Genomic DNA, 26,717 nt, shown 5'->3' with positions numbered 1-26,717 from the left:
TTTTTAATGTTCCTGCTTGAAAATATTAAATGTACAATTGTAACATTATTTTTATTGGATAGTGCTGGCCTAGACCGTTCAAGTTTTAATTAAGTAATCACTTTTATGACCTAAAAAGAATTTAAGAAATTATAATAATATGAGGGGAAATACACAAAATAGTTTCCTAATCATTCTATTATGTGGCATAATTTATATAACGTTAACATTTCTCCATTTACATAAAATTAATATTTCTTTGTTTCCCCATTTCTGCCCTATAGGAACCTTCTGATTCCCCAAACAGGTTCTTCCAAACAGTGGCATCAAACATTGTGTTGAACCAAAAGAGTGGTTGTGTGTTTTTTTATTTCTATCTCAGAAATCAAGAGTGTATCTCAGAACCTAAGTTTCCCTTAATCCTGGATACATATCATTCATGGCTTTTTCTGTATTGTAAAATATATTAATCAACTGGCCGACAAGTGTATATTTACCATCTGTTTACTATATTTGGGGACAGGTGCCTTGGGAGGGTAAAGAGGAAATAAAATACTCCCTTCCTTTGCCTTCAGGATTGAGAAGAAAAGACGACACATTATTAGAAAACAAACAGAGACTAAGTGCTAAGTTCTGGGGCACATATACTCCAGTTTAGAAATGGGGATTGAAAGCAGGCTGGAGTAGCCAAGGAAGTATCGAAAGGAAAGCCAACTTCGAAGGTTATTAAAGCCAGAAGCATGGTTCACATTATGTTCTAGTAGACATCAGAGATCCCAGGAAGATTTTTGAAGAAAGGCCACAAGATAAATCTTATGGAAAGATCAGACTCGGATAGCCCAATCTGGAATTAGATTAGAGTTGGGGAGAGGCTGCTTAAGCAAGACCAAGTCAGGGACTGTTGGCTTCGGCCTAAGTTGGAAGGATGCCCATCCCTCTAGGGCAGTGGCCATGCACTAGGCCAGGAGCAGCTTTTGAGAGAACAGACGGAACTTGGTGACTGGCTGGAAACGGGAAATTAAAAGATGTGACTGAGATCATCAAAAATGACCCCAGGGTTTTGAGGGCAGATAAAAATAATAATAGCTAATAATGTTTTTGAGCATTTGTCCTGTGCCTGACATTGTTTTACGTTCTTTGTGTGAATTTTGCTGATGTGTTTATTGGTGTAAGCACTATATTTTCCCACTTTATAAACAAATTCATAGAGGAAATGTTCCTTGTCCAAAGTCACAGCTGAGCACAAATTTTAACCCAGACAGCCTAGACCCAAATCCTATGCTCTGAGCTTCTGTGCTATTCTGTCATAGTTCAGAAAGTCTGTGATATACTCATCTTTCCAATATATAAAAAAATAATTAAATTGGTGTTAAAATAGCTTGTAATGCTATCAGGTGCTGATGGAAGCCACTTATGATGACTGTAAATGGAAAAAATTAAAGAATTTATGAATAGCTGTGGATGAACTTTCTTCCTTGACCAGTAGGAAAAAGGGTTTTTACTGTTGGATTTGTAAACAAAAATATGGTTCTGTTTTTATTTTAAATTTGATATCAATGTTAGAAAGATGTCTTTCTCTATATATTTTTTTATTAAAGTAAATGCAGCCAAATGGATAGTGCCAGAAGATGACTCAGAATTCAGTGTATTTTAGTCATTTCATCACAGCTGTCCAGCTAATTGGCTTTTTGGCCGCTTGATTGATAAACACTCAGTTGGATATGGAAGTAAAATTAATTGTTCTCTCCTTTTCCATGTAGCACTTATATTTTCACATTTCAAATGAAGTTAGGATCTTACCAATGTAATTTTTAAAAAACTGACTTGATGAGCATCTTTACAAAAACACCCACTTCTCTTTTCTAAAACTAACTAATAATAGTAAATGCATATTTTCCCCTTTTCATAGGAACAGTTCACTAGGTTGCACCTGTTTACAGGGAAATGGAGTTGTGGTTGATAGAATTTATTGTTCTCTGTGTACAAAAGAAAAAGACAAATTGGGCCAAGGTAGAATATAGTGCTGCTTTTGTCAACGAAACAGTGGAAAAGGGCAATGTAAATAAACACTTCAGCAGGGAAATGCAACAAAGGGCTATCAGCTTCGACAAGTCCCTACCCAGGCACACCAGAGAGCTGCAACTTGGCACTCATGAACAGACGGTAGGTGCCGAGGCAAGCAAGGCCCCGGGTTGCCAAGCTGTTTGTTACTCCCTACTCGATGGCCAAACTGGAAATTCCTTTGGCTGATTTTCTCTCCTTGCCCAACCAGATGTTCATCCTGGAGTAGACTTGGGGCAAGACGACCTTTCTGAAAGTAAATATAAGGCTCACCCACATCACTGGAAAAGTCATCAAACATGATCTATGATCACTGTTCAGCAAGCTCAGTACTTTTCCTTCCATCTTTATTACTGGATCTGAAAACACAAGGACTGGTGACCACAAAATGATGTATACGTTTCTATGTGGGTAAGACAGCTTTGCCAAATGTTAAATTATTGAGTTTAAAAGAGGCCAGGCAATCGTTCAATATCCAATCCAGATCCCCTTCTTTGTCATCTCTTACTGTCTTTCTGTCCACCACTGATCTCTGTCTGTGCCCCAAGCTGCCCTACGTCCCACTGTGCTGCATCGTGAAGGGTGCTGCTTGTATGGGGATGGAGAGGTGATTTGCAGAGTCATCTGTCTCTGACCACATTGCCGTGTTCCATCACACTAGTGATTTCCCCCTAATTTGGTTTGTGTGGACTTGTAAAAAAAACAAAAAACTTTTCAATTACAGTTGACATTCAAAAAAAAAGAGGGCAGGCAAGTGAATGCAGAAGGTTTGAAGAACATAATTCTTAACTCAGTCTTGGAACTTGGAATGGATGTAAATGACAAGCATATTAGTTTAATGGGTAAAAGCGTTCGCTCCGATCTCCAAATGAAGACAGAAGCGTCCGACCTGCTCAAGCGGGAAGTGCCCTTCATAATTACAATGCCTCATCTTAGTCACCATTTAGAGAGCTAGCAGCTATGGACACATTTAAAACACTGGCTCCGTTGATGTCTTAACCACACTTCTCTTTATAGCTCATATCAAACTGCCTCTTTTTTGTGTGAGTTAAAAACCTTAGCAAAGTTTGTGGAGGACCGTTTAACAACACTGAAGAAAGCAGATGGAACACACTGGTTATAGCATAAAAACAAGACAGGCACAGCCCTCCTCCATATAGTTCCTGTGTTAGTGCCTCGTTTTAAAGGCATGGTCAATGGGCCCTGGTCGGGTGGCTCAGCTGGTTGGAGTGTCACCCCGTACACCAAAAGGTTGTGGGTTTGATCCCCAGTTGGGGTGCATACAGAAGGCAACCAATCAATGTTTCTCTTTCACATCGATGCCTCTCTCACATTGATGCTTTTCTCTCTCTCTCTCTCTCTTTCTCTCTCTCTCTCTCTCTCTCAAAACCAATAAACATATCCTCAGGTGACGATTATAAAAAAAAATAATAAAAGCATGGTCATCAGGAAGAAAATCACAAGTCCAGGCCTACAAATAAGGATGTTAAGTAGCCTAAAATTTGTCCTACATCTTGTACTTGTCATTGAGATATTAGACCTACTCTCCAGATGGCATTGTCCTCCTGAAGGACAGTGCTGTTGGCTCTTTGCCCCATCACGTGTAAAAAAGTGCTACTGTACCCTCAAGAGGATCCAGAAAGGGACCTTGTACGGTGCACTCAGCAATTTACTGGTGAGGGCAGAAAGAAACCCAAAGGTAGCATCTTTCAGCAGGATCAGACTAAATGGGGGATAGCACTGTGTTTAAATATTTTAGAGAAAAGTGTCCTGCGGGTATCACATTTTGAGGGGCTCCATAAAGAAGATGCATCCCAGTGTTTAAAATTATTGGATATATATACAATCCAACAAATAAACCCTAAGAGAATATGCAGTCAGAGAATGTGAAATGTTTACTAATCCCTGTGAAGGGCTGCTCCCCAGTTGACTAAAGAATGGGATCGCTCAAGGGTTTCAGATTGAAAAGCCTCACGCAGCTCTCTAGGCAAGACATTTGGCAGAAGTGCTGGAAAACTACAAAGAGCAATTCCCAAATATTTATCATATGATTTGTATTCTGCAGTCATTTCCAGTTTCAGTGGCAACAGTGGGAAGGAAAGGATGGCATCAGGTTGCAGAAACAGGATGCTTCAGAAGGGCTTGACTATCTAGTGTCCATTTGTACAGAAGGCTCAAAGCCGGCAGGACACAGCTGCCGAGCTTTTCATATTAAAGCTCACCAGAGCAGGCACGTTACCTTTCGGCAAGAGGCTGTCAGCAAACCTCAGTTTTGAAGGAGAATCATATTCCTTCTGATAAAAAAACAAATAGAATTTCCTGCTTGACCCCCCTCTGTAAATCACCATTATTTCTGGCTATATTTGTAAATTATGGAGAAGCGACTGTTCTGTTGTTAAGTGTAATAATAGAGCTATTATGGGCAGAATAAAATGAAGAAGTGAGTACATTTCCTACCACCAACGGGTTGTTGTGTGTCTGTTTAGGTTTTAATGTTTATAGAAACAGCAGAGCTCTGTGGGAAAGGAATTCAAGGGATCCAGCCAAGGGGAAAAGGCCTGCTTAATTTTCACTTGACCACATTTCTTCATTATAAAGATAAAAATACAGCATTGGTTCTGTATTAATTAATAGAGTTCTTTTGTCATGTTTATTTCTGTGTTTTTATTCTTGGTTTATCTTAAAATAGAATTTAAAGCTAGAAACTGAAGTATTAGTATTAAATGAGTCGCCATTATCCTGTGTTAAAAATGATCATATTTTATTGTGTTATTTAAAAATTGTCCAGAAAGGATGCTTATGGCTTAATACTCCGTTGGAGTCCACCATGCTAACCTTCTGTTAACTGACCATATAACAGTCCAAACACTGCTCAAGGCACCATGCAAAGGCACAAAGTAAAATTAGAAAATCACACCTTTCCTACTACCTAGGCAAACTACTTACAATTTTTCCCAATATTTACCAGAGCTCTTGGCACATAGCAAGGAAAACCTCGATTAGTATTTGTTGAATAAGTAAAATCACTTATTTACAAAAAGTCTGAAATTCACATGATAAAATTTGCAGCTGTAAAAGTAGAGCTCTGTAAGGCAGTTCTTAGGTGAGCATTACAGAAATTGCCTAATTATTACTTGCATCAGATCCACAGTGTTTAGCAATGAATAATCTTCATATTTTAAAGATATCCATTATTGCATAATTAAAAGCCAAAAATGAAAAACAGAAGATTCTTAATTCTATATTTAGTCCCCATTTGCAACATTTCACAGTCCTTTCCTATAGAGCTGTTTCTGAATTTAGAACTCTGGAGAGGACTACTGACATTAGTGTAGGCAGAAAAAAAAAAATTGAGTAATTGATGCAAAAATTATAGGTGTTTACTATGGGAGACATAGCACATTGGTTTTAACGAACTCACACTTCTATATTTAGTATGTTAAGCATTAGGAAATTGGCTGCTCTCAAGTGTATTTAAAAAGATTTTGTAGTGTTGGGGTTGTAATGTTCTCTTTCCCAAGTAGCTATTCATTATAAATCATAAGTTTTGAAATAGATCTACCTAAATCATATATACATTTGAAAAATTTGCATTTCCTGAGTTTATTAGAACATTAAAAACATAGCCATGCAACCATATGAATATTTAAAAATATGTCACTGTCTTTAAAAAATAAATTCTCATTTAGAACTGTTTTTTATTTTAATACTAAAAGTCAAATAAGTAGTAAGACAATATAAGAAGAAAAACTATAACCAGGAATCATGGGAATACTTTTTCTTTTTTTTTACATTAAATTTATTGGGGTGATATTGGTTAATAGGATCATATGGGCTTCAGGTGAGGATTTCTAGGACACATGACCTGTATATGGCAGTGTGTGCCCACCACCCAAAGTCACATCACCTTCTCTCACCATATGTTTGGCCCTTTCCTCTGGCGACCACCATAGTGTTGTCTGTGTCTGTGAGTTTCAGTGTTACATCCCACATATGAGTGAAATCACAGGTTGCTCAGCATTTTCCGACTGACTTATTTTTCTTAGCACAGCATTCTCACGTCCGTCCATGTTGTTGCGAATGGCAGTACTTCATCTTTTCTGTGGCACACAATACAATATACGGGAATTCCAAGAGACTTTACCCGTCAGAAGAAAAAGTCACTAATGAACCAATAGGTGGCAGTATAACAACGCGTTCTTGACATTTTAACTACTACTGTTAATTAACAAAATATTACCAGGTACTGTGCTTGATGCTGTGCTAGGTAATCAAAACTCTGAGACAAAATGCCTTTCTTCCAGAAGGCTACAGCCAGACAATAAAGATTCCCTCTGCATCATTCTATTGTGGACCTATGGGGGGGGGGACGACTTATCAAGTATATGATTTTCTAAAAATATTGAATGTAAACTGTAATTGAAAAATAAAATTTAAAAAAGATATCATGGACCAGTATGTAGGGCAGCAGAAGTCTCTCAAAGTGGAAAGAAGATCTGGGGGTGTGGAAAGAAGAGGAAGGAAGGGGAGGAAAGGGGAGAGAGAAAGAGAAAGGACTCTGAAGGAGCCAAAATTATAATAGGACTTCCTTACCCTCCAAAGTTCATCTCAAAACAGCCCTGGAAGCCTCAGATCTCAGTCTAATTCAGAAATTAACAAGCCCCCAGATCGCTCATCTGTCATGGGACTAACCCAGGGAGTAGTGTAGCAGCTGATGGACATGCCTGTGCCTCGATCAGACTGAGATGCTTGAAGGGAGGAAACACTCGTCATCTTCGAATACTCTGAGGCCAGAGGCTGATCCAGTGCCTGGCTCAGAACAGGAACAAAACAAACATTGATGAATGAATGAATGAAAGATAGGTATCAGGACATTTATCATGGCTTTTACCTTTTAAGTCTACCTTTGGGCAGGAAAGTTTCTTTGTATCTTATAAGTCATCTGAGAAAAACTTATAGTTTCCCTTTAATGAAAGTTAGAATAAAAACCTTTAGGAGGTGGAGAATGTGACACAAGGAAGCAGGAGGCAGCAATGATGGTTGACTCCCCAGGGTTCCTGTGGCCGCTGTTACAGTAGTTGGCTTCTAGGGGTGTTGTGCTCCACTTTGCAGCAAGTACTGTACTGCCCTTGTCCTTTCAGTAGAAAATCTCGAGTCTTCCCCTTCCCTACCCAATCTTTTAGCAGGAATAAAGGCAGAATTATTATTATTTTTTTAGCAATTCAAAAGCATGTTCACCAGAAAGTTGAAGGGAAAACAAGTACAAAACCGTGGAAATAACTGATATAATGGAGAATAGATTTCTTTATTTTAAGGTAATTCAAATCTACTCACAGAGCTGCTTTCTGGGAACCCAGATTATAAATTTCTTGTCTAAGCCTAGACGGCTGTGGATGCTAAATGAAGCCCTCAAAGCCTCTCACCTGGACTACCTGCCCCGCCCCTGCAACATCTGAGAAGAGTCTCGGCCTTCATCCTGAGTCTCTCTAGGGAGCTACCTGCTGGGTTCAGGTAGCTTTCACTGCTCCGACCTTCTCATACCTTCTGGTCTCTTGATTTCTTGGGAAAGGAGGGTGCTTTTCTCTCAGGCTCACACGCCAGCCCCCAGATTTAGGCCTTCCTATGCCTACTCACAGGTAGCATCCTTTGCTCTTTCTGTAAGTCTGTAAGACCCACACCTCCCTGTCTTGTCCAGTCGGTTGAAGCATCCCATTAGGTAAATGTCAAGATTCAGTTTCTCCTACCTGGATGGCAACCTTTCCACTCATACTTTTCAGAACATATTAATTTCAGTCATTCTAATCTACTGTTCCAATAAATCAACACTTATCCAACCGTGTGTCCCCAATTTGTTCAATACAATCACCGTACTCATGTCTTTGGCTAGTATCTTCCCCTATTCTCACAAATGGACAAAAGGTCACAAATAGCAGATGGCATTCTGGAAGATACCCCATGTCGCCCGCCCCCCCCCACTAAGCAAGCAGAAGACTGTATTCTGACCAATCTTCAAAGCCCCCAGCCCCCATCCTCTGCCTCATCACGTGGACTTGCCCTGAATTCCTGTTCTTCTGAGAGATGCCTCCGACTTATTTGCAGAACAGAGATAACTGACACACTCTGAACCCAATGAATGTTTGAACCAGCCTTGCCTCAGGTTACCCACTCCCCTCTCTACCCCAGCTATTCTTTGGGTCCCCTCATCAGGGAGTGATCATGCAGAATTCTACTCATTACATTTTTACAACATCAAAATCCCTTAACTATATAGTAATAATAACACACATACACTAAGAGGAGGGTTAATCACTCACACGCTCTCCTATGGGAAAACGGGCTCTTCCTGGTAGGAAAAATATGGGTCTGTCCCCTCCCCCCAAAAATCCCAGGATGCCCAGAATGCAGTTTCTTTTCTTCATGACGTGTTGTAAAGCACGTCAGCTGCTCCTTGTTGCTGTGCAGATCACCCAACATCGGGTCACTGAGACAGAAGGCAGCTCTTGCTCGCACAGCTGATAGGATTAGGAGATGGTGCCTTGTCAGCCCTGACTGAGTCCCAGAAAGCCACCAGCATACTCAGGTGAGCTGTGAGGAAGAGGGGATGTGGGGACCACGCTGTGTCTGGGTTGCATGGTGCAGACGTTTTCTGTTTGGCAGTGTATTTGTATTGTCTTTTCTGTGAAGTTTGCAGTCTGGTTGGGGGCGGGGTTTCCTATACATAAAAACCTGTCCTTTATCACTTATCTGGTTTCAGGGGTGGACCACATACACCTCACAGGATTTTTGTGAGTCTCAAATAAGATTATATGTGTGAGAAAGCTCTAAGATATATAAAGTTGTGGGGAAATGAAAGGTATGAATCATTTAACTACAAATTTCACATAAACAAAGAATCACATAATTTATACCAGATTTGGAGGCATAGTTACATTGACACATTTCTTTCTCCCCAATCTGCAATGCCCTGTTCCTTCCTAGATCTGGACAAGGGTGTTGTTTATAATCTTGAAGGGTTCTAGCCCTTTAAAGCAGCTGATATTTTCTAAAAACCAGCATGGCATTCATTTCTAAAGGAAAAGCCACAAAATTACAAAACCAGACCATAAAATAAGTATGTAAGTAGAAACTAAAAATGATGCATGGGAATATTTTAAAGCAGATGAAAGATGAATATAATATGCTGCATTAGATTATATCTCTTTGATGGTATAATCCAAACGCTGTAAGACATTTCTCTTAATGACACAGGAAACGAATGAAATTAAAGGCAACATAGATACTATCATTTGTAAAACTTGCCTTTCAGAACAGTGGAAAAACAGGGTTGGGTTCCAAAAGTACAGAGCTAAGAGGCATTTGAACACTAAATCATCAGCCTTTCCCTCCGCAGGGTTGCTATGGTGACAACAGGGAGCCTCTCACCGCACAGCCTCTCACTGCCTGCACTTCTGCAGTAAAAGCTTTCACTGAACACATGTTGGATTTTTTTAGGCACACACCCCATCATCAAATACAAAGGCATAATGGAGGCAGCTTTCCCTGGGTCATTTTTCAGAACAGAAGTTGTATCTATGTTCTTTCTCCTGTACTGATGGGCCCCTTATGGGGTAATAGAACTCACTCATTCATTTCACTGGTCTATGTGTGTGCCCACTGGGTGACAGGACCTGTACCAGGCACAGCCTACGATCCCTGGTGAGGACAGACAAATAAATAGGGAATTCTAATGCAAGAGCGTAACAGCTCTCCTGGGGTAAATTAAATGCAGGTGTCCTCGAAGTATGTAAGGGGGGGGGGATCTGCCACTTCTTGGGGGATCAGGGGAGGGTTCCTGGAAGAAGCTGTCTCTACTATGGAACTAAATGTATCTTTAGGAGTTGAGAAGGATGGGTGGGTGGGGTACAAAGGGACCGGCATGTGCAATAAGAAAAGAGAACAGATACCTCCAGGGAACTGAGCATTCTACAGTTTGAGGGTTATCCCTTTGTGGAGGGAGGGGGTAGTGAAGGAGGCAAGGAAGGGGGAAGGATACCTGGTAGGAGAGAGGAGTGGCAGGAAATGAGATCGGAGAGGTCAACAAGGCTAGATCACGAAAGGCCTTTGTGCCACATAGAGAGTTTGAATATTACTTGGAGGACATCTGGGAAATCATGGTCGGGTTTTAATGAAGAAGCATGTCTTGATTTGGCCTTTCAGAAAGGCCTTGTGCAAAAATTGAAAAACTGGCAAGAAAGGAATGAGACAAAATCAGAAGCAAGACAACTCTAGTTAGACCACTGCTGCAATAATCCAGGATGTTTGTGGCTGAGACTTCAACCAAAGATAATGCCGTCGATCAGTGGACAGAAGTAATCAGCTCGAGACCTTATTACTAGGGTAGCATCGAGATCACTTGGTGGTTTATGCTATTTGGGGACCACGGAGGGGAGGGAGAAGTGCTCCAGAATGACTCTGAGGTTCTGACTTAGCTCAGTGGAGGATGCTTCTGCTACTAGGCCCCCAGACTCAGTTCTCAGTTCTCAGTAGGGAACTCAGAAGCACCTTGTGACCTCAACGGTTCAGTCCCATCTAACAGTATATGTCCTCAGGCTCATAATTTTGGAAATAATAAACTGTAGGAATCATCGTGGACCACCATTTTCCTGAAGTCCGTATCTGAGACAGCTTATGAGTACAGAAAGTATTAATTAACCTACCTCTACCCCCCAAATAAAGAATTCTAAGATTACCCACCTCACTGTTCAAGAGAGCTAAGTAGGTTGAGAAGGCGTGAAGATGCACAGCGTAAAATTTCTGCGGAGGTGTAGAAAAAAGGCAAATGGATTCCACTAATCTTCCGACGTCAGGCTCTCTCTAGACTCATACTGTACATTTGCAGACTTGACAGTGGAGGACTGAGAAAAATGCTGTTTGGAGGACAGACAAATGGGGATGCTGGAGATTCAAATACGATGCTTACGGATCATAGTTCTCCCACGCAGGACAGACACTTGGGTGTAAGGATCAGGCTGTTGCCAGCCCACTGCCACTTAGAATACGCTCCGATTCTGAATCAATGGCATCTAAGCTATGATGCATGTGGAGTTCCATCACCCGGTAAGATTTAAGTATGCCCAGTGTAAAAATAAATCGAGGCCCATGATCCAGCCCCTATTCTAAGGCCTCAGTGGCACAGGTTCGGGAGCTTTTTTGAGTACATCTGTCTGCCTCACAAATGATTTTTCTGCCGGTCATGTAAGACAAATATGGATGGACAAGCTGGGGGTGACTTAACAGCCCTTTGGGAAGTTCCCTTCCGTCCGTTGGGTACAGCTCCTTTATTTTCCTCCTCGGGTCCTCACAGCCACCCTCTGAGGCACACATTATCATTATTATTGTTCTCCCCGAATTTCACGAGGTTAAACTGGAAGTTCCAAAAGGCCAGGTTCAGATGTCATTCATTCAGCCTTGGTCGAGACCTTCAGGCATAAAGGCACTAAAGGGAGTGGAGCGGTGCCTGAGCCCGGCGTCCCGAGCTCCAGGGCGGTGCCGTCCTGCGCCCCGCGCCTGGCCCGCTGGGGCTGGGGCTGGGGCTGGGGCGGGGCTGGGGCAGAGCTGGGGCAGGGCTGGGGGAAAGGCTGCCCCCGCGCCAGCGCCTGGCTCCCTGGTGCCCGCTTCGCCTGGGGCGCTGCGCGCCAACCCCAGGGCCTCCCGGTGCGAATCCCCCCCAAGGGGAACCGCAGCCTTAGAGGTCCCGGAGCCCAGAGGCGGCGCCCGCCGGGCAGCACTGGCCTGGCTGCGGTGCGCTGGGGGGGACCCGCCCTGGCGCCCCCGGGCGAGGTAACTGGAGGAGCTGAGGGGGCAGGGAGCGGCCGCGAGGGGAAAACTTTCCCTTCTCCGTCTCGGCTCCCGGCGATGGCGCAGCTTCTCCCGGCTCTTCCATCCGACGTGCACAGCGTTTCACCCGGATACCGAGCGCCCAGAGGCGGGTGCCGGGCGCCTCCCAGACGCAGAGGCTCCGAGCCTCGCCGCCCCCTGCGGGTCCGGATCCGCAGAGGGGGAGGGGCGCACAGCTCCGGGGGCGGGTGGGGCGAACCGGGGTGCGGGCAGCCGCGGGGGGCCCGCAGGTGAGCGAGACCCGCGCAGAGGCGGCGGCGGCACCACGTGTCCGGCCGGGGCGGGGCGGGGCGGGGCGGGGCGGGGGGCGGGGTTGCCGGGCGCGCCCTCGGAGCCGAGCGCCAAGCGCGGCGGCGGCGGCGCGTGAGCCCCGCAGCAGCGCCCGCGGGCCGCGCGCCGGCTGAGCGCAGTCCCCTCGCCCCGTGCGCGCAGGTGCCTCCCCCTGGACGGCGGCGGCGCGAGGAGCGCGCGGGCAGCAGCGCCATGGGACCCCTGCGGGAGAGCAAGGTAAGGCGGGCACGTCGCGCGGGCGCGGCGGCAGGTCCCCGGGCGCGGGAGGGCAGGGACGGAGGGGGCCGCTGCGGGGCGAGGGGCGGCCAGGTGGGAGCGCAGGGGTGGAGTTTGGAAACGGCCACAAGGGGTGGTGGGGCGATGGCGAGACGCAGGGCCGTTTGCCCAGGTGATGCGATGGGTAGGTGGTCCTGGAGGGACAGATTCGGGGGTGGCCAGAGGATTCCAACGACTGCCTTTGGAGGGTTAATCCCATTTCCCGAAATTGGGGATTTGGGATCTAGCGCTCGGCGGGCGCCCTGCGTGTGCGATGTGATTGAAGCCGTTTGATGTGTTCCTGGCGACTGGGATCTCAGGGCTCCGGGTGTCGGCGACCCGGCCGCGGCCCGGGCGCGGGGAGCCGGGCGGAGCGGCCGACGCGCGGTGCCTGCTGCGTGACCCACGCGCGAGCGGACGCGAGGCGGGGCGCGGCTCTCGCCCCGCGCGGGCCGGACCCCCGGCGGCCTCGGGCTCCCGCGCCCGGGCTTTCCCTGCAGGGCGCGCCCGGTGCGGGCCTCCCGGGGGTTGACTTTGGCAGCGACCCTTCTTGGTAAGCAGCGTGGAAAGCAGCGAGAGGTCATGTTTCGAAACAGTGTTTGTTACCTAATCCAAAGCCTGTTTTCAGTGGCAGAGGTTGGAGGGAGCAGTGGGTCTTTTGCAAAGAGCTCCTCCTAGGAATCCATTTTAATAAGGCAGGGTGGGGGTGACTTCAAAAGGCGCTGGACTTCAGGCCGGTCTGCTTCTAAACGATGTGCTGTGCCGACTGAGCATCTTTACCCACCTCCGTTAGCCTCGGTTTTCTCATCTGTAAATAGGGACATAGATTACTGTTCTCTCTGCGGCCTGAGTTATAAGTATCAAATGAGATGATGGTTGGGAAAGCCCTTTAAAATTGGAATAGCGTTGCCGAGATATTACTTTTTATGCATTTCTTTTTTAAACCAAGGCATGGCCCTCTGTATTTAATGCTGTGTTTTAAAGAAGAAACAGAAAAAAATCTCTCTGAATGGGTATCTGTAATGAAAACAAAAGCTAAACATGGTGTAATAGGTGGAGCCACCTTACCGGGTATTGGATTTTTGTTTACTTTTCTGTTGGCAAGTAGCCTTGTGTACCAGGATATTAATGAATAATTAAGATCCTGGCCGGAAGAGGAGGGATTTGAAAGATAAGGCTGCATGATCTATCGGGAGAGAATCCTTCCAGGTATAGGGGACTATGTGAGGAGATAGGATAACAGAAGTCAAATTGTCACCGCTAAGTCAGGGACAGCAAAATGGAAGACTAGAGGAAATCAAGGAGTGTGCTGAGAGTAATAAAAAGCCTTTGAGACAGCTGAAAGCTTGAATAGGACCGAAAAAGCCAGAGTGGGAAGGTGAGACAGAATGGCATGGGAGTGTAGAATGGCCTTCCTGGGAGTGGTGGAAGCGTGTGGGCCCGTGTGTGTGTGTGTGTGTGTGTGCATCTGTGTGCAGCATCCTTGCTGGAGTGTGTGCTCCTCAGCGGATCAGGAGAGTTAGCTCAGTGGAAGAGTTTTGGAATTCATTTCAGCAACTGACAAAAGGGCTACTCTGTGAAGATTCCATATTCAGAAATGTGACTTCTTAGAAACTGGGCCCAGAAGGAACAGACTGGAGTTCAGACAGGGAAACAAGTTTCCATTTTTCTTTTTGCTGTCCAATTTTAAGAAGGAGCAGAGAGTGCATCATGAGAAGGAGCTGTCCCGAAGCCGAATTCCCCGTTTGATCCTTCGGCCCCATCTGCCCCAGCAACAGCACAAAGTGTCCCCAGCCTCGGAGTCCCCCTTCTCTGAGGAAGAGAGCAGAGAGTTCAACCACAGCAGCTCTGGGCGCTCAGCGAGGACCATTAGCAGCAACAGCTTCTGTTCAGGTACAGTATGAAATGTGTGCACTGCAGGCCCACTGTGAAGGGACCCGGATGGGCCCCCGAGAGCCTGGAACTGGATTTCTGTTATTAGAATGAACGGTCTGTGGTTACACATTTTTGGCTGTTTGACCTACAAATACAGCAGTTTCATATGTTCAACCCAATGGAATTTCATTATAATTTGCAACGTACACATTTTAACTTCTTGTTTCTATGGCACATTAGCTTGCGTTTCATACTAACAACCTTTATAAGCCTGTGGACTGCTATTTATGGAATCCCCAAAGATAAAGCAACTCATAACACTCAGAATCAAGGAGGTTTATGTCCTAGGACTGGCCTTGGAGTTTTGACAGAGAAGAAGAGCACAGGCTTTGTAAACTTCCAGGCCTGAGCGGGAACCCCTGGCTTTTTCACCATGTACAGGCTGTGTGACGTTGGGAAAGTTGCTTACCCTCCTTAAGCCTCAGTTGTTACATCCATAGAATGGGATGATAGTACTTGCCTTGTAGAGTTCTGTGAGGTGAATGAGACCACACACCTAAGCATATTCCTAGCTCAGTGCCTGGCTTATACAGGAGCTTAACAAATGATAGTTCTTAATATGACAATCTAGGGATGTCAGTTTTGGTACAAGGTTAAGGAAGTTTCCTTAAAGTTCTCAGCATATTGAGTAAAAATACAAATCTCTTCAGAGCAGTGGAAGGTGCCATCATTATCATTTGACAGAGCCTGTTATACGTACTCACTGAAGCACATCACTTAGAAGGACTTGAATTCTTTGAGAAATATTAGGAATTTGGGTAAAAATTAAATGAGTGACTGTCTTATGATTAATGAAGAATGTTTCGTAGTGGATAATTTTTAGAATTGATTCAGGGAAAATGTAATTTGAAGATTAACTCATTAAGAAGGGAAATGTGGATCAAGATGCTGTGATTAATGCCCTAATTGAACAGGATATAATATTTCATTATACTTACTATTGGTAAACTACATTTTTCAGGGATTTTTAAAATGCGACTTTGGATTCAGTATATACTTTCACAGAAGAATTACTTTCATCACTTGTATGTTGGAAATGCTGTGCTGCCTGCTTTATATCTTTTCTCTGTAAAGCCTTGGAATATCTGCTTGATTCTGAAAAAAGTTCTAGCAAAGTGTTGCATCTTAACATTTATTGCTGTTGGAATGACATAAATCTAGTTTAAAATGGAAACCCACCGATGGTTTGCTTGATAAGGAAGGAAACTGACAGGCTGGGGCAGTTGAGACCCTTGGAAACTGGAGCCGCGTTTGCAGAATGCGTTGCTGCTCACTTTCACTCCACTGGGAGCTCAGGAATCGCCCTGGCTGAGGGTGGATGGGCCCGGGGATATCATTTCAAACTCACACAGCTTTGTTTACATGGCTCAGTTCCACGTTTATTATCGACACTCTCTCCACATAATCATTTTCTCTGTAACTGACTTCAGGGTGAGTAGTGTTACCAGAAAAAAAGAAAAAGTTGGTCAACACAAAAGGAAATCTCCAAATATATTTTGGAAAATATATTTGACAAATCAATAAAATTATTACTTTGGGTCATGAATCACTCTCTCCAAGACCCATTCCCCGGATCAGCGCCCCTTCCCAGGAGACCCGTCTCCCACGAAGGCCATAATGCTGTACATGAAAATCGAAAGCAGGTATTGATCCTTCTGCCATTAACTAGCTGAGAATTGAGTGGCAGAGCATCTAATGATGGGTGTCTACACCTGCCTTTCCGTCCTGAGCCTTGCATCCTGTCCCCTGATGGGATCGCCTTCGTTCCTGGGCCCCATCTCCCGTGCTGGCGACTCCCCAGGGTTTGGGCTGGTGCCTTTCCCTCCCTCGCTTGCCTTCCTGCAGAGCCCTGCTGAACCCCACGAGGACCCTGAGTGCTGCGCTGACTAAAATGGGCAGAGCAAGGCCTTTGGGGGCGTGTTAATGGTGCTGTAGGTCAGTCGGTGGGTGGGAAATAAATGGGTTGGTGCTGTGGGGAGCATTAAAGCTGCAGGCAGAGCGGTAGAAAATGTAAAACAGTCCAACCAGCAGGGGGAAATAGCTGGTTTTAATCCAGCCACTTGAACACTAAGACCAGAATATGTGTTGGTTGCTTAATCATGGCAGTTAAGTCAGCGACAAGGGTCCATGCGAACATTGCAAAAGCCATCCTCTGCTAGAATGAAACAAATTATTTAGAGGCGTCCGTTACCTCTGTAAGTCACCACATTCACTGATGTGACACGCAGAGTTAGGGGGATTCTTACAATCCGGACATGAAATGATAGAGGAAGGTGCCATTTAATTTGAAAATGACATTTTAAGAACTGCAAACTAGAGACTCTCCCCAAATCTGAATCAAAGGTTTTTTATTACTTTCGAGGAGCATCACATATTCTAAGACAGCCAGTTATTAAACGAAGGCTAATGTGAGTTCACACAAAGTTTAAGTTACTTAATATAAAGGATTATCCTTTATTTTGAGAGCCTGGCTTCATATTATAAGAAAAAAATCAGGATAATGGATTTGTTCTTTACCCTCAAATTTTTCTTTTAATTTTACTGATCTGTGAAATTGAAAAACTGGAAGCTGTTTTCAAAGTGACCTGTCCAGTTTTACTTTTCTCTGTTCTTTCCCACATGCCCCTGCCTTTCTTCCCCCTTTCTTCCCATGGGAGCCTTGACAAGGCACATTTAATGACTTGATATTCTATATGCTAATTTGTATGTTGCATCTATCATTTCAGGAAGGAGTTGTGCGTGACCTTTTGCAATTCATCTGGGGTGTATCCCCAATGAGTTCTTCTTCTAATAGCTTCTTATAAGCAGAATTTCTTTGAAGATATGCGTGTGTGTGTGTGTGTGTGTGTTTTGCAATGTATTCCAACATCATTCTCCTGTTAAAAGTCTGTTCCTTACAGTTGATATTCATCTTGGTCACTGATACCTTAGTTGGGTACAGTTAAGTTGATATTGTACATATTGGAGGCCAGGCCCTATTCTGTGTGCATAGCAATAAAATGTATATTTTTAGTAAATATTAACTAACGCTTTCTTAAAAAAAGGATACATAAGCATAAGGAAGTACAGTTAATAGCAAAAAAACACCTGCTTTCATGTTTTATCTTTTAATCAGTTTTTTTAAACTAATGTTTTGGCATAAAGTTGCCCTATCTTTTCCCCCCCAAACCCCTTGCCCATGTTTCTAGTTTTAACATTCCCATGAGAAATGTTAAAACCCATATTTATGATTTGTGTCCTGGGTGTGGCTCACTGCCTCTAGGTCTCTGTCCATCCCTCCTCCCTTTTCTTTTGGTTAGTTAATTGTGTTTGTGATCGTACCAGGACTCCAGCCACTATTAGCAAAGCTGATGACCTGGGTACGTAAGCCAGTCACATACATCAGTCATCTGACATGGTTAGCAGCATGCTGGGCATTCCTCTTGGCTTAGTTGAGGCAATAATTGCCCCTCAGAACTGGGAGGCAGATGGATTGCTGGGTTTTAAGCTAGTTCTCCTTGGGGTGCCTTGTAAACATGGCAGGTGGAACAAATTATGCATATAGAACACTGGTTGTTTTATGGGAGACCAGTGATTTCTCTGAGTTATTTCCATGTTTCTAATCTGCACACACAGATACATACGCAACTTTGTGACTTAACCCATTAAAAACGATGTACCCGGTCAATACACTAAATGTTCAGAATCCAAGATTCTTTGCAGTGCAGTCCTGAGTAAGGCATTTGCAAGAAGTGTTTTGGTCTTTACAGTGGCTGTGAAGAAATCCTTTGAGTGCCCATGACCTAGAGGGAATCACTGTTGCTGTTTGTGGGAACAACAATTAAGGCAAATTACAACCTGACTAGTGCTCTGCCACAGCATGACAACGCCTCCAAAAATTTGCCAGGCCTTGCCAAGCAGAAATACTTCTGCAATGCTTTTGTCCAGTGGAGGAAACTTGGCATCTGGATAGAGTAAGCCTTTGAACATAATGAACAGAATTGAGATGAACTACTTAAAGTAAAGTGAGCTGCAATACCGAATTACAGCATCATTGAATGACTGCCAACTTGCTGTGAAGAAAAAAAACCCCAAGACCCTAAGACTTCAGTATCATTTTAATGAGGCTAGGACTTGGGCACAGTTGCATAATATATATTTCAGGTACTTAACTGCCTCAGTCACAGAAATAAGTGCCTAATGAAATAGGTTACATAGGCACTATTTCTGTGAGGATGTGGTAACTGCAATTAGGAACGCAAGAGAAAATTTTCTTGACATTTAATAAAAAAAAAAAATACTTAGCAGCAGGGACTGTGAAAATCATCGCGATGGACTTGGACCATGCCTTAAAGCAAATTATAGCACTTAATATAAAAATATTTTATGTTCCAAAATACCCTTATGACAGTATTTCTCAGCTTCAGAGTATGGTGCATGTCTACTTTAGAATCCTCAGGAAAATCTGTTTAAAATGTGGATGCCTTGGCCCCACCCTGTGATCTCAGAGTGGGAGGGCCCAGGAATCTGTATTTTACAGGTTTTCCAGATGACTGTTAAGTCAGCTGAAGTCAGCCTCCCTGCTCTGTGTTCTGTGTGTGTTTGGGGGTTTTGTATGAGAAATGCAAGGGGTAGGCCTGAAGTGACATCACAAGATGAATGAAGATCGAGATGGTGGAGGCGGTGGCCAGCCAGGCTGTTTACACCCACGGCATGGACAAGGGAAGTGCCTGCACTGTCCTTGGAAATTGTAGCTTCTCACTGTTTATTTACAATTCCTATGCTATTAGTCTTAACAACAATATTATTTCTATCTACATAATGGATTTAATTTGGGTTTAAAGCAGGAAAGGAAAGGGGAGCAGAAAACATTTTCTTCCTTTATCTTCCTGTATAATCCTCTCTCTCTGGATTTACTATTTCAAGCCATGTCTTTTATTCTGTTGTATTTTCTTTCTTTGGTATTAGGATGATTTGGGGTACACCAAAAGTGGATTTACTGGGCACACCATGAGTGTACCCTCAAGAGCCAGTGGGTACCCTGAAAGAGATGAGAGAGAGAGGGAGAGAAACTGTGGCCTGGGAACAGCAAGACATTCAGAATTTTGTCAACTTCCACAGAAATGTATTATCCAATAGGCACTTATTTAATACCTGCTAAGGATCAGGAATTGTGCTAGGGCTACAAAGATGAAAAAAACACAGGGATTGGAAAAATCTATTACTTTACTGACCTAATCGTGGCACCGAAATAAATGGAGAGCAAATCTTGGATGTGGTTCCCACATGACTCTCTTTACTCACCTGTTTTGTTTTCCTGTCCCTTTTCACCACACCCACTCCCACTCCACAGACACCCCTTCCTTGTCATTTGAGTTTGTTGCTCCACTTATTACCACATTGGCCGCTCACGTTACATAAGCCCAAGGATTCAAAGAAGTGACATAACTACTGTGGTGGACAAGCATGAGCCTTGTTGGCCTCAGAGGGCCTGAGTTAAAAACATGAAGTGAGATTAGCAAGGCGGGCAGGTCCTGTCAAGGGAGGCTTTGTGTGCTGTGCTAAGAACTTGATCCATGAGATCAAGGCTCCATACAAGAAATACAGCAGTAACGTAAAGAGTGAGGCTGCCTGGATAGATGACGATAGCTGGGGACTCGAGAACCGGATGGTATTCAGAATACCTTCTAACAATATTCAGAATTTTAAAAACGTAGCTTTTTAACCAACTCTGTAGGCAAAGTAGCAGACAGAAATAGTGGGATATGGCTGATGGCTGCCACTGTGCAGTTCATAAGGGTCTTGCCGAGCCAGTGAAAGGTTTTCAGCAGAGAAGAGTTATGACCGGATTTATAATTTAAAAAATCTTTCTGATTATGTGTTGGACAGTGGATAGGAGGGGCAGGAACTGGTGCTGAGGAGCCTGGTTTGAAGGCCATTGTGGCAGCCTGAGCGAAGACTGATAAAGTGATAGCTATGAGGTTCAGGGGCTAGAGCATAGGGTCTTAGTCACCAGATGCGAATGGAAGGGGAAAGGGTTGTGTCCAGGTTTCCACTGGTTGGGCTCCAGTGGAGCAACATGACTCGGGAGAAGGACTTTGAGTCCAGTTGATGAGCTCAGGTTAGGCTTTGTTGCACTTGAGGTGGAGGTAAAGGTCTGGAGTGAAGAGAAGTCGGAGATGTCCGTAGCTGAAGTTAAGGAAGTGAGTGGTATTACCCGAGGGGAGTGCATGGGGGGTTAGGCAACCAGGCTAGAGCTCTGAGATAAGCAAGAGTAGGCAGGATGAGGGAACCAAGGCACCTGAGAATGAGCACACAGGGGAAGGAGGGCCAGGAATGACCGTGTCTCTGTGAATGGGAAAGCCAGGGATAACGGAAGACTCTCTGCATATTTATTGAAGGAAAAAAAACACCACGTAAAAATAGACCCAAGCAGTTCAAACCCATATTAGTGAAAGGCCACCTGTGTAGGTAAGTGTATTTATAGATCAGGGTAGGTAGCTGAAGGATACATTTCAAAGCCTGGGTTAGGTGCCCGTCTCTACTCTTCCTCTATCATACCACATGACCTGGCTTTTCATACTCAGTGACCTGACTCCCCAGTAGACTGACTGACTGACTGTAAGCTCCAAGAAGCCAGGGACAATATCGTTACCTGCACCATACCTGACAGTTACTTAGTATTTCTTGGAATCTGGTAGAAGGCATAATTATGAGAACAGGACAAGTGATGTATTTTCATACATTTAATAAGATCTGTTGAGAACAGAATACCACCTTAATAGTTGGGGAAATAAAACAACTAGAGCCATACCCAGCACTCAATTTAATAGGTTTATTAAATGAAGGAAACATTCCTGTCCTGAGAAGTTCCTGTCAAGCAAAAAAATAATCTCAATACTAGAGCCATGCCCCCCAGTGCTGTGGGTAGCTGGGAGAGAAACCTCTTGCTACGAAAATCAGTAAATGCCCCACTAAAGAGTTAGCACTTGAAAGCCCTGGGGAAAACCAATAGCCCAGTTTAGAGTGAAGAAGGAATGTAGCACAAGGCCACATACCCACTTTCCCAGGACTCCAACTTGACACTAGCCACCACCCCACCTTGCTCCACAGGTGCTTTTTACTCTGAGAAAGGGCCAGTCCCCTCCCGCTGACCCCGGGGGGACTCATGCACCTCAGGTAGGCAAGGCTGCTGGGTGCGCCTGTGTTGTGAAGTGGCTCTGCTGGTCCTGGGCCCAGTAACTGCCCCAAACCCCCTCTGCTGCCCAGCCTGGCGTCTCCTGCTTTGGAGACACAGTCTAACCCCTCCGCCGAGAGAGACTCCCGACCCAGCTGCTCAGCACCCCCTGGAGAGCCATCGTCACGTCCAGGCCCTCCGCTGCCCGGGGGCCACTGTGGCTCCAGGAGGCCTGTCATTTCAGATGGACTGCTCTCCCTCTCGAGGAAGCCCAGATGGAGCTTTCCAGTGACCCCAGTGCTCGTGAGGTGGGCTCACCAGCACTCGTCCCCCTCAGGTGAACTTCCCGGGGTTCCTCTTTCCTGGCTGGCTCACCCTGCTTTTGCGGGGGCGGCCCCGCAGGTAGGACGCCCTAGGTGCTGGCCTGACCCTCAGAATTCTCCGCACCCTGCGGGTCCTGACCTACCCCTCTCGATTCTGAGGAAGCATAATGTCTTTAATGCTTGTTGTTATATAGTTTTAAATTTAAAAGTAATAGACACGTACAAACATACGTCAGTGGAGGTCGTCACATTTATAGGATTTACTTTGTTTTGATTTTTGCCAAAGTGAGCTTGTGCTGTATTAACCTCTGGTCCTTTCTGTTCGTTTGTTAAGTAAATATTTATCGAACGCGCATCGTGGGCGAGGGACCAATCCTAGGAGGTGACTGGGGCGATGAACAGTGCTGCCAGGACTCCTCCTGTCCAGGCGTGTGTTCCAGGCAGTCCCTGCGCTGTCATTGCGGCCAGTGCATGGCAGTCCCCGCGTCCATCGCAGTGACCACACGTATTCCACTCCACGGGAGGCATCATGTGCTCAGCCGTGCTTCTCTGGGTGGACGTTTCACCTGTGGGGCTAACTTGCAAAATTCAGACTATTATTTCATAGATGTTGCTGGAATTAGACTATCTCTGAGCATATTTTTTCATTTTTTCTCTCTCTCTTTTCTTTCTTTAAAGTGAAGTCAATACCATGATACACACGTTATCTAAAACAATTCTTTTTCCGAATAGAAAAAACCCAAATGTAGCAATTACGCAGACTGTGTAATGAGCATTGTTCCCCCAACGTTCTTCCGTTTTGATTCCTGTTGACCATCACTGTCTTCAGTTTCTCAGCGTGAGAAGAAACAGAAGAGGGGGAATGTTGTCGTTGCCATAAGGTTGCTAACTAACTCGGGCGTCCTTAGAGTGGCCTGGCTTTACCTTGTGCAAGGTTTTCAGGAGAACAAGAAAGAGCTTCTTGGTGTCTGTCTTTGTCTCTCTCTTTTCTTTCCTTCCTGGCTTTCCAGTTCTCCCTCTCCCTCTCCCTCTCTGCTGCCTTCTCCTGCCAAGGAACCTAAAACAAAAAACCCTGAGTCTTTGAAAAGGCATGGCTTGGAAACTGCAAATAAACTCACATTGCTAAGGAGCGGGAAAGTCAGAAGTAGCAACAACAGGCTTATTTTGGATAGATCATACCCTCAGAAAGAAAGAGCAAGAGAAATAAAAACAGAGAAATAACCCACCCTTGCTGGGTTCGCCTGTCTTCTGGCAGTGATAGAGCCACCCTGTTCCCCAGTTTCAGCATCAGCAACTCCCTCCCCCAAACTGGGCAGATTCCTTGCTCCCACCACATTGCCTATTTGGACCAAGATATTTTCCCTTCCAAACTCCTTCTTCTTTGGCTGCTAATGCAACTCAAGCAACCTGACTGATGCTTGGTAGAAAAACCAAGGAGAGACCCTTGTTCTAGGGAGGAAAGGAGACCTGCCTCACTTCATTTCACTCCCCTTCCTCCTTCACTGCCAGGGGCTGCACCAGAATGACTTTTATGGGAGCACTCAAGGCTCCCAAATAGCTCAGAAATCCCGGGAATGTTTATGTGTGAGATGATTATTTTGTCTCTAAGAAACCAGGGAGACGTTCATTAATTACTTCACTCTCCACTGTATTTTTTAAAAAATATATCTTTATTGATTTCAGAAGGAGGAAGGGAGAGGGAAAGAGACAGAAACATCAGTGATGAGTAAAGACTCATCGGCTGCCTGCTGCAGGCCCCCTACTGGGGCTCGAGCCCAAAGCTGAGGCACGTGCCCTGACTGGGAGTCGAACCGAGATCTCCTGGATCATAGATTGATGCTCAACCTCTGAGCCATGCCAGCGGGACCCACTGTATTTTTATAGATGTGGGTTGCATGTCTTAGTGGAGGTGCTTTGTTTGAATTACCATGGACACATATGCTCATTCCCATCAGCACACACCTATGCTCAAGTACACACATCTTTGGAAGAAAATAAGCTCCCTTTGATCCCTCATCAGCTTGCAACTGCCAGCTCATTTCTCTGCTCCTCTTCATAGCAGAACTTTTCCAAAATCCCGTCTCCACAATTTGCCCTTGTTAAGCATGTGGTGACCTCGCTGGCAAATTTAGCATTCTCTTGTCTGTGTTCATTTTCCTCAACTCCTCAGCAGCAGTCAGCACAATTGAACAAGCCCCTCTCTTGGGAAAGATTGTCCTCCTTGGCTCCTCTGATCCCACCCCTCTGAGTGTTCCTCCTGCCTCTCAAGTCAGTCCTAAATCACCTTTGCTGGCTTGCCCCCCTCCCCTTTTCCCCACAATGTCATAGTGCCCCAGGTCCCAGTCCTCAGCCCTCTTCTCTTCCTCCCCTCCCCAAGCACTCACATCTGTAAATCCCTCACCTGAAGGATGGTGATGCTCCCGACCTCTCCCTTCAGCTTCAGGCTCACATGTCTAATTGCCTGTTTGATATCTCAAAAGTTGTGGATAATTCATCGCTCAGATTTAACACATCAAAAACAGAAGTCTTAATTTCACCCCCGGCACACTCATAAACCAATTTTTCTCCAACTTGGAAATGACCCCCATAGTCCTTGCTGTTTAAGCAAAGAACCTGGCAGACATTCTTTATCCCTTCCTATTGTTCATTATAATAAATTAGTGCTTTCAATTATCTTTTCAAAATCTATCCCAAATCCATCTATTTTTCTCATTTTTCAGTACTACCTCCCTAGTCAAACCACCATCATCTCACATTTCTATGATGGCAGTGGCCTCCTCCTAAGTAAAATTAGTGTAGAGCCTTGCAGACTTGTGAAGTCTCACTCCAAAAAGATGCTAAGATTAAATGAAGGAATAGAAGTTCAGATTTTGCTATTGGAAACTGAGAATACAAAATTTTTTGAATGGCAAGCATAATATGGTTACTGTGTTGAAGCAAGAATATTGAAAAACTGGAAACATCTAGAATGAGTTTCTTGCCTCAGATTTTTGTGGTCTGCTTATTATGGGATGGCTCCTTTTAACAGCTTCCTTTGTCTGTTTTTAATTTGAGCATTCCCAGAATTGCTGCTGTTTCCACTTGGAACAAACATGCGTAGAAGAATTTAGAAAACAGCTAGCTCATGGAAGTTAGAAAAACAAGGACTTTATAAAGTGTAGGCAAACCTGAGTTTGAATCTTGAGTCAATTACTTCGTAGATGTGTGAGACCTTAGCTTTAAAAGTGGAGTAGATTCAGGGGTAATTTTTTGTGGCAAGAACACTTCATGGATGGAGTGCTGTGTGCTTCACCTCCCCTCCCATCAGAAGGTACATGATGTCTGTTGTCTTTCTCTACTGTTGGTGATGCTAAGAATACTTAGTGGGTACTAATCCCTCTATGGTATCGATTATGTTTGTTGCCCAGATAATTTCATTAGAAATAATTACAAAATAGCCCTCGCTGGGTGGCTCAGTTGGGTGGAGCGTCATCCCATACACCGAAAGGTTGCAGGTTCTATTCCTGGTCTGGGCACATACCTAGGTTGTGGGTTCAGTCCCTGCTCAGGCACATATGGGAAGCAACCGATCCATGTTTCTCTCTCACATCAATGCTTCTCTCTCTCTTTCTCTCTCCCCCATCCCCCCTCCTTTCTTTCTGTAAAATCAGTAAAAAAAAATCCTCAGGTGATGATTAAAATAATAATAACAAGAAAATAGTAACTTTTTATTTCTATTATTCCATCTTTCATTAACCAGAATGCTGCTATAAGGAAGAACTTTAAAACATCAATATACTGAAATATAGTTTGTATAGGAACAGTTTTTTGTAACCAGAATATATGCTAATTTTCCCCCCTTTTAATTTTCCCCCCTTTTAAGTGATCCCCCTGGATCACTTCCCTTGATTTCCAGTGAGTTGAGATTCTTGTGAGTGAAAGGGGTAGTTTTTTCTCTCTTTAGTTTTTCTCTTTTGTATGACTATGAAGTCATAGATTTTTAAAGATATTCAGTGATTATCAGTCAGTCGCATTTATTATTCTTTTTCATGCTCAAATTATTCCATCTTTGGCCAACTGGGACCCCTTTGTGTTAGCTCCTTTCAGTCTTTAATAGCTTTTTTTCTAAACTAACAAATTCCAGGGAGAAATTATCAGTAACAGAATAATGAACTGTCTATAATATATGTTGAAATTTTAACAAAACAAAAAGCAAACAACAAGGTCAACCATACACATTTAAGAAAAGAGCAATAAGAAATATGCCAAATTATTAAATATTTTTTCTTGGTAGTACAGTTATAGGAAAATACTATCTCTTTATTTTTTCTCTAGTGTTTTGCACTTTTTTGCTCTCCAGATTTTCCACAATGAGAATTACTACTTCTGTAATAAAAATATTAAGTTAAAATTTTAACAACCCCAACAGATATTTAATTTATTAATAAGTTCTTTTAGTGCATTTACAATAAGGTTGAAATTATTTTGAAAGCTAATTGTACACACTTTTTTCAGAACTGTAAGTGGAGTAATTAAACAATTATTAATTATCTCCCATATATTGAAAGAGCTGTAATGTATGCAAAGAGGAAAAATAGATAAACATTTTTTTAACAACCTCTAGGTTACAAAATTAGATGCCTGTTTCTGCCATCTGTCTTTATAGACCTTACTTTTTTTTCTCCTTAACAACAATTTAGAAACTAGTTAGTAGGTATAGTACTTACAGCACCTTAGTTAGGCCTCACCTTCTGGGGGTTCCTGGATCTGGAATATTCTTCTACTGTTCTCAGTCCTGCATGTTGACAGGTTCAAAGCAGATAAACAAAAACAACAACAACAGAACCACTTATTCCTTAATG

The 26,717-nt window shown here is 44.0% G+C and overlaps 1 protein-coding gene across 4 annotated transcripts in view; it reads left to right on the top strand.

Annotated features, from left to right (window-relative positions):
- Positions 1 to 8,474: 8,474 nt before the first annotated feature.
- SYBU (syntabulin) overlaps positions 8,475 to 26,717 on the top strand; it is a 58,156-nt gene continuing 39,913 nt past the window's right edge. Inside the window, exons 1-3 of one of the 4 annotated variants that reach the window (XM_081117367.1) lie at positions 8,475 to 8,620; positions 12,349 to 12,423; positions 14,154 to 14,355. In XM_081117367.1, the coding sequence (XP_080973493.1) occupies positions 12,400 to 12,423; positions 14,154 to 14,355 (226 nt within the window). In that variant the 5' untranslated portion in view covers positions 8,475 to 8,620; positions 12,349 to 12,399. Of the gene's footprint in view, positions 8,621 to 10,918; positions 11,137 to 12,348; positions 12,424 to 13,617; positions 13,841 to 14,153; positions 14,356 to 26,717 lie in introns of those variants that run through there. The other 3 variants (XM_081117366.1, XM_081117369.1, XM_081117368.1) reach the window with 3 other exon arrangements.

This window comes from Miniopterus schreibersii, assembly GCF_964146895.1.
Source record: "Miniopterus schreibersii genome assembly, chromosome: 17".
Lineage (NCBI taxonomy): Eukaryota > Metazoa > Chordata > Mammalia > Chiroptera > Miniopteridae > Miniopterus > Miniopterus schreibersii.
This window is presented reverse-complemented; position numbering and strand designations above follow the sequence as displayed.